The following is an 11,846-nucleotide window of genomic DNA, read 5'->3' on the forward strand; positions in this document are numbered from 1 at the left end:
ATATATTAATAAAACCCAATACCATTGAAAGAATCCCTTTGCTATAGGATATTTTTGAAATGTGAAACAACTTTCCCCCAGTGTTTCTTTTCTTTTTGTGGGAAAAATACCAGAATTTTTTTTTTTTTTTTTTTTTTTACTGAAGTAGGGTTGATGTACAATATTATATAAGTTAACAGGTGTACAATATAGTGATTCACAGTTTTTAAAGGTTATATTCCACTTACAGCTACTGTAAAATATTGGCAATATTTCCCGTGCCCCAACCTTTCTTTTTTTAATTTTGTCCTGTTCCCTGTTCAAACTTTGGACTATTCTGTGACTCTTGGCTCTCAAAGGGGAAATGAGAGTAGAAAACAGAGAAGAAGAAACCTCTTCCTGGATTGTTTTTTCTTTTAATGAGAAAGGCAAGGACTAACCCAGGCAAGATTAGGGAAAAAAACCTCACGAGTGAACACAAGGCCCCCACCCGATCCTCCCTCGCCCTCAGCCCCTGCACCAGGACAGACGTCCAGGCTCAGAGGTGGAGGTGGGTGGAGCCACAGGATGGAGAGCACGAGGAGAGGAGACCAGGCCGACAGGAGAGAACCGGGACGCGGACTGCCCACCCTCCCTGGGGCGAGGCTCAGCCAGCCTCCTGCGCAGCTGCTCAGCTGGCAGGGGCTGCCTGGGCCCGCACCAATGCCTTCCGGTCCGATTAACCCCAGGTGGGGAGCTCCCCTGAAAAGAGTCAAGGGAAAGATGTGGGGCTCTGAACCCCACAGCAGGGCAACGGAAGGGAAAAGGACATGCCTCTCTCTGTACATGGCTGGGCTCAGGAACCACCTGAAGGCCCCCCTGAGCCAGGACAATGTGATACCCACCTCTTTACATGGGCACACCAATGGCACTTGAAGTTTCCTTGTCATGGTGCCATTTTTGTGGCACTACATTGGTATTGGAGGTGAGAGGGTGGACCCTCAATCTCTTGTAGTTCATTAACAGGTGAAAGTAATCCCTTTTCTAAAATGCAGGTCCTTACCCATAGAAGATCATATAGGGGCCTCCAGGACGTCTCCCGAGCACGGAGCGCAATGTCCTATACAGTCAGAGCCCCTGTATCCCTCCGGCCCTCTGGCCCTCCGCACCTCTGTACAGCCTCCACTGAAGACACATTGGGTCAGCCAGGCTCCCCAGGAAGCCACGTGTCTTCACCCTTCCAGGTCTTTGCGCGTGGCCTTCCTCTGCCGGGAACACTGGTCCACCAGCATTCCCAGCCCCGCCCAAGCCCACCATGCACACACCTGACATTAAGGAAAATCTTAGCCCTCACTCAGAGCCCAGGGAAACATCACTTTCTAAATCAACCTTGCCTTGACTTTAGCCACCAGCCCCACCTCAAGGAAGACTCACGCTAGTGTCTGTCACCATCCTTGGGTCTCAACACATCTTTATGAATTGTCAACTCATTCTTCGCCTGACAGAATTGTGCTCCCAGAGAGCAGACACCGCGTCCTTCTCATTCTGGCCCTGAACTTGGCACAGAGGTTTGTATACAGTAGTCACTTAATTAATGTTTGCTGAGTTTAATTGAAATGATAAGGAAATAATTCTTTGATGGTTACCCACCTATGTGTATACACATCATATATGAGATACTGTATTCTTTTTTTTTTTAAATTAGAGTGTATTTGCTTTACAATGTCGTGTCAGTTTCTGCTGTACAGCAGAGTGAATTAGCCATATATATACATACACCCCCTCTTTTTTTGGATTTCCTTCCCATTTAGGTCACCACAGAGCATTGAGTAGAGTTCCCTGTGCTATACAGTAGGTTCTCATTAGTTACCTGTTTTATACATAGCAGTGTATATATGTCAATCCCAATCTCCCAATTAGTCCCAACCGCCCCTCCCTCCTTTGGGAGAGACTGTAATTTTTCCCATGGTTCAAGACTCATCTAATTAACATGATTCCAGAGGGATCCTGTAAGGAAGGGAGTTCCCTATCCGTCTTTCAATGATGCTTGAGAATGCATCACAGCGTTTTTGGACCAAATATTTCAACATCATTTATAGAACGTCTTCTATGTACTAGACATGATGACTCCTTTTTCTCCTTCCACTGAGCCAAGGGCAGGCTGGGTGGTAGCAAGCAGTGGAGAGGGAACGGGGAAAGCTCAGCTCCTCTGTGTCCTCACGCTACCATTCCCATCCAGCTCGCAGTGCCCCAAATATTCCAAGGTGAGAGGAAGCTTGGGTTGCTCTCCCGGGAAAGAGAGGAGACGCCACGGCGCAGCAGAAATCTATGACTGGTGGCAAAGCTGAGCCCGAAGTGGGCCGGGGCCTCTGTGCTTCCGCAAGGAAGGTCACCTGAGGGTGGAGGGGAGACGGATGCTGTGTAGAGTGGGAAGTGGGCGGCGAGAGGAGGAAGGGAGCTCTTCCATCCTGCTCTTGGCACGAGGCCACTGCAAGGGACAGGCCTTCCAGGTCTTTCGCAAAGATGACCCGAATGAGTCATCTTTGGCCGGAGGAAAGCTCCGCGGTGGGGAGAATTTTGGCAAACTCTCACACTCCTTTGCCACAGATGGAAGTCATATTTCCATCGACAGAGGGCAGTCGGGATGGGGAACGAGGCTGAGGAGCAGAGTCTTGATGTCCACGTGTCCACCTTCAAGTGCTCTATTCCAGGACGTAGCTGGCGCCCTGCTCCACGCTGTGTGGGAAGTCACCACCCCTGGGACACCGTCCTCATCCTTAAAGAGCCTATAGGACCAATGCAGAGGAAAACGTGCACCAGTCATTCATCAGCCACGCCGGTGAGTAAAGTCAAGGGCCATAATAAATAGCTGTCCCTCTGGCCTGTGGAATATAGGTGTCCCCCACTTTTCGAAGGTTCCCTTTACACCACTTTGCTTTGATGAAGAACCTCCACGAATCCCTCTTTTCACCAGCCAAAAGAAATCCAAAGAGGATTTTCGCTCTTACAAAGAGAGGTCATTGCTTCTTCACTTTACGCCATTTCAGTTTACAAAAGCTTTCGCTTTTGGGACAGCGGGGGAACCATGGAATGCAGGCCTGAGCCAAAGGTGCACAGAGCCGCAGGGAGGCCCCGATTCCTTAGCGGCAGCGAACGTCCCATCTGCCCAGCAGCCGTGCCCGCCCTCTGGGGCCACGTGGCTACACATGGTTCCGTGGAAACATTTGCTCTGCCCAGTGGATGGAGGACATGAGAGGGCCGTGGGGAGAGGGTGTCCATGGCGTCGTCTGCAGCTCAGCACCCACGTGCCTGATGGAGCAGAACCTCTCTGTGGACACTGCTTGTCATTGTACCACAGGTGCGACAGGATGGTCAATAAAAGCGAATTCATTGTGAAATATTTTGATGGCGTTTCTCACTCTGCCCTGATGTACTCAAACTCCAGTTCCATTTTCTGTGTCTCTTGCAGGTCTGCAGGTGGACCGGTTCCTGCAGCCACAGGCTGAACAGAGTGTCCTTGGCCGGTGTGGTCCTGGTTATGTAAAACCATCCACTGGTGTTTTCAGGATTCATTCTCACTTTTCTTCCATCTATCTTGATCTTCACTGTTCTTTCATCGAATTGCCTCCTTCTCCTCTTTTGTTACTCCAGCCCTACCTAACATCATTTTCATTCCTACTCCTTTCTAAAATTTTTCAGGACCTGGTATTGATGCTTGAGCATAGAGAAGTAGAGGAAAAGAGATTATTTTTTTAATCTATGTAGACAGATTCCCTAAGCAAGGTTGAGATCATCATTGAAGCGAAGCCATGTGGACATTGTTCTTTATTCTAAACCCTAGGGTGGTGCTCAGGGGTGATGCTCTGGGGTGACAGAGGGAACCCCAGTTCATGGACCAGGTGGTGTATTTGTAAGTTGAATAGGGAAGTTTTCCCTTTCTGACATTTTTTCACTCTTCTCGACATCAGAGGCCAGCGCTCTTCCGGGCAGGAGAAGCCGCTCCCAGCTTCTGTGTCAGTGCCTGGCAGTTCCTTCCCAGTGGGAATCTCCTGGTAACAGTCACATACTCATTACCTCCCTCACCCCCTGCTGGCTGACCCTGCAGCGGGGCGGTCCTACTGCAGGACGGGGAGCACAGATTGCCTTGGCTGACTCATGTCTACACAGATGCCACCAGGGTGTTGCAGTTGGATTAATCCCAGGAACTCAGAAGCAAATACGAACTTCCTTTGTGGTAGTTCTCCTCCTGTAAGTTTCAGGAGTGTGGAGATGAAGGCATGACGTGTCAACTGACTTGTACTGTCCTTTCTGACAATGACACTGAAGGACAGAGGATGGACCCCTTGGGGAAGGCTGCCATACTTATTGACACAGCAACTGAGCAGGTCTTTGCTTAGAGTAGATCCTTGGTATTTAGAGAACAATGGATGTTGGCGCCATATTTAATTCCTGAGCTCCCTCACTCATTGATTCAGTAAACACATCCTGAGGGCCTACCCACCAATGAGGCGTCATGCTTTGGGTGGACTTGAGCACACTCAGCAAGGGGTCAGCAACACTGACAGGTAGAACAGGTGCAGAAGGCAGGACTAGATAGATGGGGAGAGTGTCTGAGCTGTGGAGGCTGATGCCGAGAGGCAGCTTGATGAGCCGGGAGTAATGGCCAGGTGGGTGGTGAGCTCAGGTATAATGGCACAGCTCAGCTGCAGTTTCTCAACTACTTATTATGTGCCATTCAATTCTCACAACTAGACCATGAGGTAAGTATTATTCTCTTCATTTTGAAGATGAAGCTGCTGAAGCTTAGAAAGGATAACTTTCCCAAGACTTTGATGGAGGTAGAGTCTGAACCCAGGTGCTCTGAATCCAGAGCTTTAAACTACAATCCACACAACACCCTTGAGTGTGGTTAGGTAGGTGTCAGTGATATATGACATACATCTATGTATCTATGTATGTATCTATGTATGTATGTAGCTATCGATCTATCTATCTATCTATCTATCTATCTATCTATCTATCTATCTATCTATCTACGTACCTATCCATCATATCATGGGCAGTGCATGGCCATAGGAGTCAAGAAGGCAGGCAGGGAAATGACATTAAGTCTCTTCCATTCATGGCAGGACCCAACCAGCCCCAAAGACGAAGAGAATTTGTAAGAACGTGGCAGGGTATTAGGACACTGGCTTGAAGACTAGGCTCCAGTTCCAGTGGGTAGAAGGAACAACAGACAGGGGAACTAAGTGGACACCCCATTGTGGAAACTCACTGGAATGACCTGAACAGGCAGGTGGATGGAACAATAGAGCCTCGTACCTACAGGCAAGGCTGATTCCAAGTACTTGATTGTTCCTATACCTGGGGCCCAATAAGTCAGAACGGACACTAGATGTAGCCTTGAAGCAAAGTCCTGGTGAGCCTTGCTAACCAGGTGAGTCGGACACTAACCCTTTAGTTGCTGGACAGTGGAGCTCTGGGGAAGATTAGGGTGCTGGGGCAGAGGTCAGTCCTCTCCTCACGCCGCCCCAGCCTCCCTCCTGCCATAGCGCCACAGGCCTGACCACCTGACTATGGCCCTGCAGCCACACTTGTGTCCTCAGTGACACTGGCTCTGTGGGAGGACGCTCATTTCAAATTCATCCAGCCTCAGTGAGACCGGGGCAGCCAGCGCCTGTCAACCCCTGGCAAGACCCACGGGACCCCGGGCAGGGACACGCTTCTGGGACAAAGGCAAGCGCAGGCCGCCCCCCGGGAACCGGAGAAGGAAGGCTGGACAAAGGTGTGGTTATCCATTTTAATCACCTTAAACATTATAGTTTCACGTTCACACAGGAAACTGAGGGGTCCTAGATGCTGACTTCTAGGAACGTCAATTCTGAAATGCATAGCTACTTGGATATGCACTTACGTAGTGCTTGTCATAGTAGAAGTAACGTCCAGCTGTCCTAACAGGACCGATATAAAGGGTATCAGAAGACAGAAGTTTATTTCTCTCTCATGGAACATTCCAGGCTGATATGGCAGCTTCCCTGTGTTGGGGACCCAGGATCCTCCTGTCTACTTGCTCTGCCGTCCCTAAGGTTTTGGTCTCGTCTACACGACCCAAGTTGTTTTACCACCCAGTCTGCGTATCAGCTGTCAGGAGGGGTGGAGGGCATGCCTCTCCCTTTCAGGCGTGACCCGTAGGTGAGCATGTCTCTTCTCACATACTCCACTAACCCAAGCTTAGTCACGTGGGTGCTCCAACCTGCAGGAGGCCGGGATATGTGTTCTTTATTCTTTCTTCTCCAGTGGTCCATCCAGCTACTGGGCATTCTATTAAGAAGGAGGTATTTGGGAGGCGTCAGCAGGCTCTGTCACAGGCCCGCAAGCATCCACGTGCTTTCTTCCCTCATAGAACACAGCCAGCCCTTTCCCAAGAGAGACCACCATAAAGTCCCATGGAGTCACTGCACCCAGAAATGCCCAGGGTCTCCGGGGGAGGCATAGCCACCTCAGTCCCATCTATATAAGGTTCCTCTACACAGTGAAACGAGTCATCTGTTCCCTTTTCACAGTCAACACACAGTACAGGGTGCGATTAATGATGATAACCAGTAAAAACGCCCATTCAGAGAAGGGAAGAGTGGGAAACACACAATAGTCATTGGACCATAACCATGACTGATCCCACCAGGCAGAAATAGCGTGAAATCCTCACCCTGGCCATGCAGTAATGCCCTGGCTCCCCGGTCCCCCCTCAGGGAGAAGCAGCCTGAGCCCCTGGCATTCACAGGGCAGAGTGGCAAAGCAGCTTTGAAATTTCACCTGTGAGTAAGAAACTGTTATTTCAAGGTCCTTTGACAGCAGAGAAACCCATATCCCAAGTAATGCAGTGCTTTAAATTTTTTCGAAGACACAGAGGGCCCAGAAAGATGAATTCCTGGCATTCTTGTCATGAGGCCTTTTTAACTTTATGTAAGATAAACCCACCCCAAGTGAGCTCAGGGGTGAGGGAGATACAGTGGTTCATAGGCCCACACTAGGGGGAAGGGCAAAGTCAGATCTAAACCTTGGGAGGATGGAACTGGAGCTGACAGTCACTGGGTTTTCTGATCCCTGGTCTCTGCTGCTCTGGGTGTGTCTGAGTCCTAGTTTCTTTTTACAAACCTGCTACTTGGCGGCAGACGTAGTCACTGGTGGCTCCCAGATTCCCCTACAGAGCACAGGGAGCCGTTCTTCCTCTCTTAGTTCAAGGTCAGCAATTCCCAGGGCAGCTTGGGTCACGTGCAGTGAACACCCCGATCCACATCCCCACTAGAAGACGCGCTTGGTGGCCGGGAGGGAAGAGCATCTCCCAGAAGAAACAACGGAGGAGGCTGGGCAAACACGGAGGTGCCTTGTATGGACCCAGGGTGGCCCCCGAGGACCAGATTCAAGTCTTCTGATTCCTGATGCAGTGCACTTCCCAAGTTCCACCTTTTCTTCTGTTGTCTGGCTCCGTTGATTTTTATTTCCGTGTCAGTGACACATGACATAGTTGATGTTGGTTGGGTCTGAGCCATCACATTCCACATTCAGCAAGGATACACAAGTGTCAGGTCATAATCTTTCTCAGTCTTGTGAACCAGTTAATACTGCAAACAGGCAGAACCATTAACATGCTAACTTACTCTCCTAACATAATCATCCTCCGGCAGCCTGAGCTCTACTGATTGATATTCAACCTAATAAAGCTCATCTGGATAAGGTTCCCTGGTCTCCAAGGACACGATTCTAACTGTGGGGAGTTTTAAAAAAAATTCTTTTTGTTAAAGTAAGTTTCATATCTCTACAGAAATATGTTTTCCAACCTCCTTGCTGGTCCTGACTCATTTGAGCATCTTCTGTTACAGAATGCGTGGAAACGCAGTTCAACGGCTGAGGACCCTCTCCGTCCACCGCTGGCTACCTTCATGGCCAAGGGCAGTTGGTCCTACCTCCCCCTCCCCCTCCCTCTCCTCCTCCCTGGAGAAGAAAGATTCAGCATCCAGGAGGCTAACAAGGGAAGCAAGCAATAAAATGACAGACGGAAGAAAGGGAGCGAGCAAAGAGTAAAAAATGGCAGTAAGGTTCCCAGCCCATCTGTAACCCATTAGAATGCTGTGCACCGTTTTCCAGGATATTTTTTCCAGTGTTGTTTTCAGCTTCTGTGCTCGTTCAGAAGAGCCCATCTGGGAACGAGGACAGTGCGACTGAGTAAACGAGCCCCTTTGAGGCACAACAGTCCCTGGAAGTTTCTTTGAAGGGTCTTGCTGGTATTGGTAGTAAAATGACAGATAAGAACAACCCACTATCAATGTCTACGTGCCCTTAAAACCAACTTCCACAAAACTGGTTTTCTAAAGACACAGTGTGTTTAAAATTAAAAACAGAGCTTTCAGGTAAACGAGTGAAATACACTTATTTTTTTCCTGTGAAGGTCTCTGATTCTTGTCCTGTCGATAGGCCAAAAGTGCTAAATACACATTTTAGTGAATGGTATAGGAAAAATGTCTTTTGAAATTTTTTCTTGTGTAGATGTTACTTATGTTTTGACTTGTAGATCCCATAATTCTTGGTCTAAAAGCAGGGAATTAAATATGCTAGCTGGGAATAGGTTTGTGAATTTTACTCAACTCCCCTAACTATTATCACATTCAAATGGAATAATTAAGCAATGTAGGATGAAGGAAATTGGATCTAGGAAGTTTAAATAATGTTTTCAAAATTTTTTTAAATGGACATAAATGATTTCCATTTTGAAAAAAGTTAAATTTGGGGAAAAGCTTAACAAGCAAATTGCTCTTAAGATGGATGTGAAGAAAGGATTTTATGTTCCTGTTTAAAAGTTGTTTTTCTATTTAAATGTATTTTAAGATATATCTTCTGGGAGGAAAAGGGATGTGTATGGTCATTTCAAAATTGAAAATATTTGGGAATACCTTTGAAACCTGCCAAATGTGATACAGGAAACGTGTGCGTGTGTGTGTTTGTATGCGTGTGCGCTTATGTGTGTTTATGTGTCTATGTGTGTCTGAGTGTGTTTGTGTGTCTGTGTATCTCTGTGCGTCTGTTTCTGTGTCTCTGTGTGTGTGTCTGTGTATCTCTCTGTGTATCTCTGTGTGTGTGTGTCCCTTCCCAGTGAATTCCAGGATTGGATGCTTGCTGGGGGAAGAACGCTTCCGTAGGATGCAGCAGGAGGGGCACAGGCTGTGTGATCTGACATTTTCTCGAGGCTGTGAGATTTTCTTCTACAGGAGTGTGTGCTCCTCCTCGCCATGGGCAAGTCTCCCAACCACTGGGGACCACAGGGTCCTCGCCTGTGAAATAGGGAAACCCCAGGACGTTTGGGGTGATGAAACAGGGACATGTGTACACGTGTTTGGCCATAAGGAGTTTTCAGTGAGTGTCGCTGTTACTCTGATCACGACTGTTCCCGTGAGTCAGGACCTCATCTGGGTGCGGGTCTCTGCTGACCTGGCGTCTGGGTGTCAGTTTTCAGCCAGGAGGCTTCCACCTCCCCCACCAGGGTCCAGCCAGCAGCCGCTTCCCCGGGCAGGTGGAGATTTCGGAGAGATGGCATTGCATTCGTTTTTCATCTTCGCTTTCTCCAGCCAGCGTGGTGTGACTGGGAACAGGCTCTCCTCCCGCCACCTGTCGGGGGACCGCCTTTGCCAGAGAAGAGGGTCTGCTCCCCGCTCCCTAGCCCGCTGGCCCGGCAGCTGCTTTCCATTTTCTTCACCTGCGGGGCTTTAGGCCAGACTCGCCGGGGAAGAGCAGAGCTAGGGAAGCAGACTGAGAAGAAGAGCGTCTGGATGTGGCGGCGTCTGCTGTCCGGGCATCAGGCTCTGCCTCTCCTGTGTGCTGGTGCCTGGGTCCCAGTGAATGTTGCCCTTGATCTCGTTGTAGGATGTGGACACCCGGTCTGTTTCTCCCCCAACCTCCCTCCTCCACCCCTGCCATCGCGGACGCTCTTTGCTTGGACTCTGGGTGTCTTGCCTTGACTTGACTTTCCCATCTGCCCTCTTGCACTCTATTGGCTTGTGCAGTCTGAGAACACATGGTTGCCGGCTTCTCCTTTCTCCTTTCCACGCTCTTTCCCCAGCCCTTTCCCAGCTCAGAGCCCGCAAGTTAGAGCGAATCAGGGAGAGGTGACGAGGGTCACACGGAGAGCGAGCTTTGTAACCGTGCAGACCCGCGTCTGAATCCTAGCTCAGCCGCTTTCTCGTCCTGGGCACCACGGGAGGTCCTCGACCCCTCTGAGCCCCAGCTCGTTCACAGGTAAAGTCACAATAACAGTAGCCCTGTCACAGAGGTCACCCGTGTCCTTTGCGTGTGGTAAGCAACACAGCCGTGCCTCTCCATCGAGGACGGGCTCAGTAATTGATGAACTGTCGTAGCAGACCCGAATCTGCAAAGCCACAGTGAAAGGAGCTCTGCACTGTGTCTAAATTAAGATTTGTCTCATAGCCATTTGCTGTTTGGATGGAAAATGCCACCGTTTCCTACGTGTCCCGTTCAGGGAAAGGGTCTGTCCTGTGTCTCTACAAAGCCAGCCTGAGGCTATGACCCAGGAGCCTGCGTTGAGTGGCGTGGTGACCATGGGGAAGTGTGGACAGGCCTCCTGCAAGTCACGGAGCCTAAGGGAAGTATCATCCATGCTCCGCCTCTCCTTTTCTTTTGAGTTCTTTCTTTAACATTGTATCTTGTTTCCTGTAACTTCCCTGCAGGTTGTAAGTGGGCCAGTGGACCTCAACTGAACATTCTATTCAGTGAGATTACCTCTATAAGAGAAGTTGAATTGTGGTATACCAAAATCTCCATTACCTTAGGAGACATCTAGAAAGGACCAAGAATTGCAGCTTTTGAAACTAAGAGTCCCTAGTCACCCCCCAGATGTTTCCCCAAATCATGACGGAGCTTCATTAGAGTGACAGGGCCCCAGGTTCATGCTGAGCTAATCCAACCCCTCATTCACAGCAGGCCTCACGTCCCGTCTTTACACAGTTTATGGTAGTCTGGGGCCCTGTGCATTTTTTCTGCCTCTGTATTCCTAGAGAGGGGATTTAGATTATACCCTATAGCTGATTAGAAAGAACCCCATTCAGTCAAGCTTTTAATATTGAGTTATTACCCAAGCCTGACTCTGAGAAATAGACATTGATCCTGACCTTGAATGTGGCAATGGAACGAACAGTGGTATTTTCTGTTCAGAGAAGAGCGGGCAATGTTTTCCGCTCCTCTGGGCCGTGGTGGCACAGAGGTGGCACCGTCGTTAAGCTCCAGGCTACACCCGTGGAGAGCCTACCACCCAGTCCTAAGAAATGAAAGATGACATCTCGAAACATACTTTTCATGAGAATCCCTTTCAAAATTAACCCAGCCAGATAAAGGTCTCCAAAAGCTATCAAGGCAACTTATGACAGAGATGGATGTGAGCGATACCCTATTAAGTGTGTCCATTAATCACTATTTTTAGAATTTTTTTAGCAGCACAAATAATTTTCTTTTCTTTTTTCTTTTTAGTTTGACTTCAAACAAAGATATCTGGTTAACTATTTATGTGAGACTAGATGCTGTTAACTCTTTCTCTCCCATGGATTTAGGCTAGAGTGCTAAAGGAATTCAGCACGTTGCAGCCCATAGTCTAGAAAACTCTGCGTTGATCATATGATTCTTGGTATCTCACCAGAATCATGAAAAGGCATTTACTAGGCAGCCTGCTGTGTGTGATGCTGTGTATGACACGGCCACATAGGAAGCAGAGAAGTATTTGCTCTATGTGAAAGTATGCTTGGTTTTACCACTTTTGATAATCCAGCAGAAGGTGAGGCTTATACTCCACTGGGGAGTAGACTGCAGTCAGATTAGTGCTGCGAGGT

The 11,846-nt window shown here is 48.7% G+C and overlaps 1 protein-coding gene across 20 annotated transcripts in view; it reads left to right on the forward strand.

Annotated features, from left to right (window-relative positions):
- The window catches only part of PARD3 (par-3 family cell polarity regulator), a 704,173-nt gene extending 695,830 nt beyond the window's left edge, over positions 1-8,343 (forward strand). For 6 of the 20 annotated variants that reach the window (XM_067030317.1, XM_067030322.1, XM_067030318.1 and 3 more), the window contains 3 exons: positions 2,670-2,797; positions 3,006-3,316; positions 7,839-8,341. In XM_067030317.1, the coding sequence (XP_066886418.1) occupies positions 2,670-2,797; positions 3,006-3,316; positions 7,839-8,040 (641 nt within the window). In that variant the 3' untranslated portion in view covers positions 8,041-8,341. Of the gene's footprint in view, positions 1-1,363; positions 1,527-2,669; positions 2,798-3,005; positions 3,317-3,427; positions 3,593-7,838 lie in introns of those variants that run through there. The other 14 variants (XM_067030326.1, XM_067030325.1, XM_067030327.1 and 11 more) reach the window with 8 other exon arrangements.
- Positions 8,344-11,846: the final 3,503 nt, after the last annotated feature.

The sequence above is a fragment of the Kogia breviceps genome, chromosome 3 (genome assembly GCF_026419965.1).
Source record: "Kogia breviceps isolate mKogBre1 chromosome 3, mKogBre1 haplotype 1, whole genome shotgun sequence".
NCBI lineage: Eukaryota > Metazoa > Chordata > Mammalia > Artiodactyla > Physeteridae > Kogia > Kogia breviceps.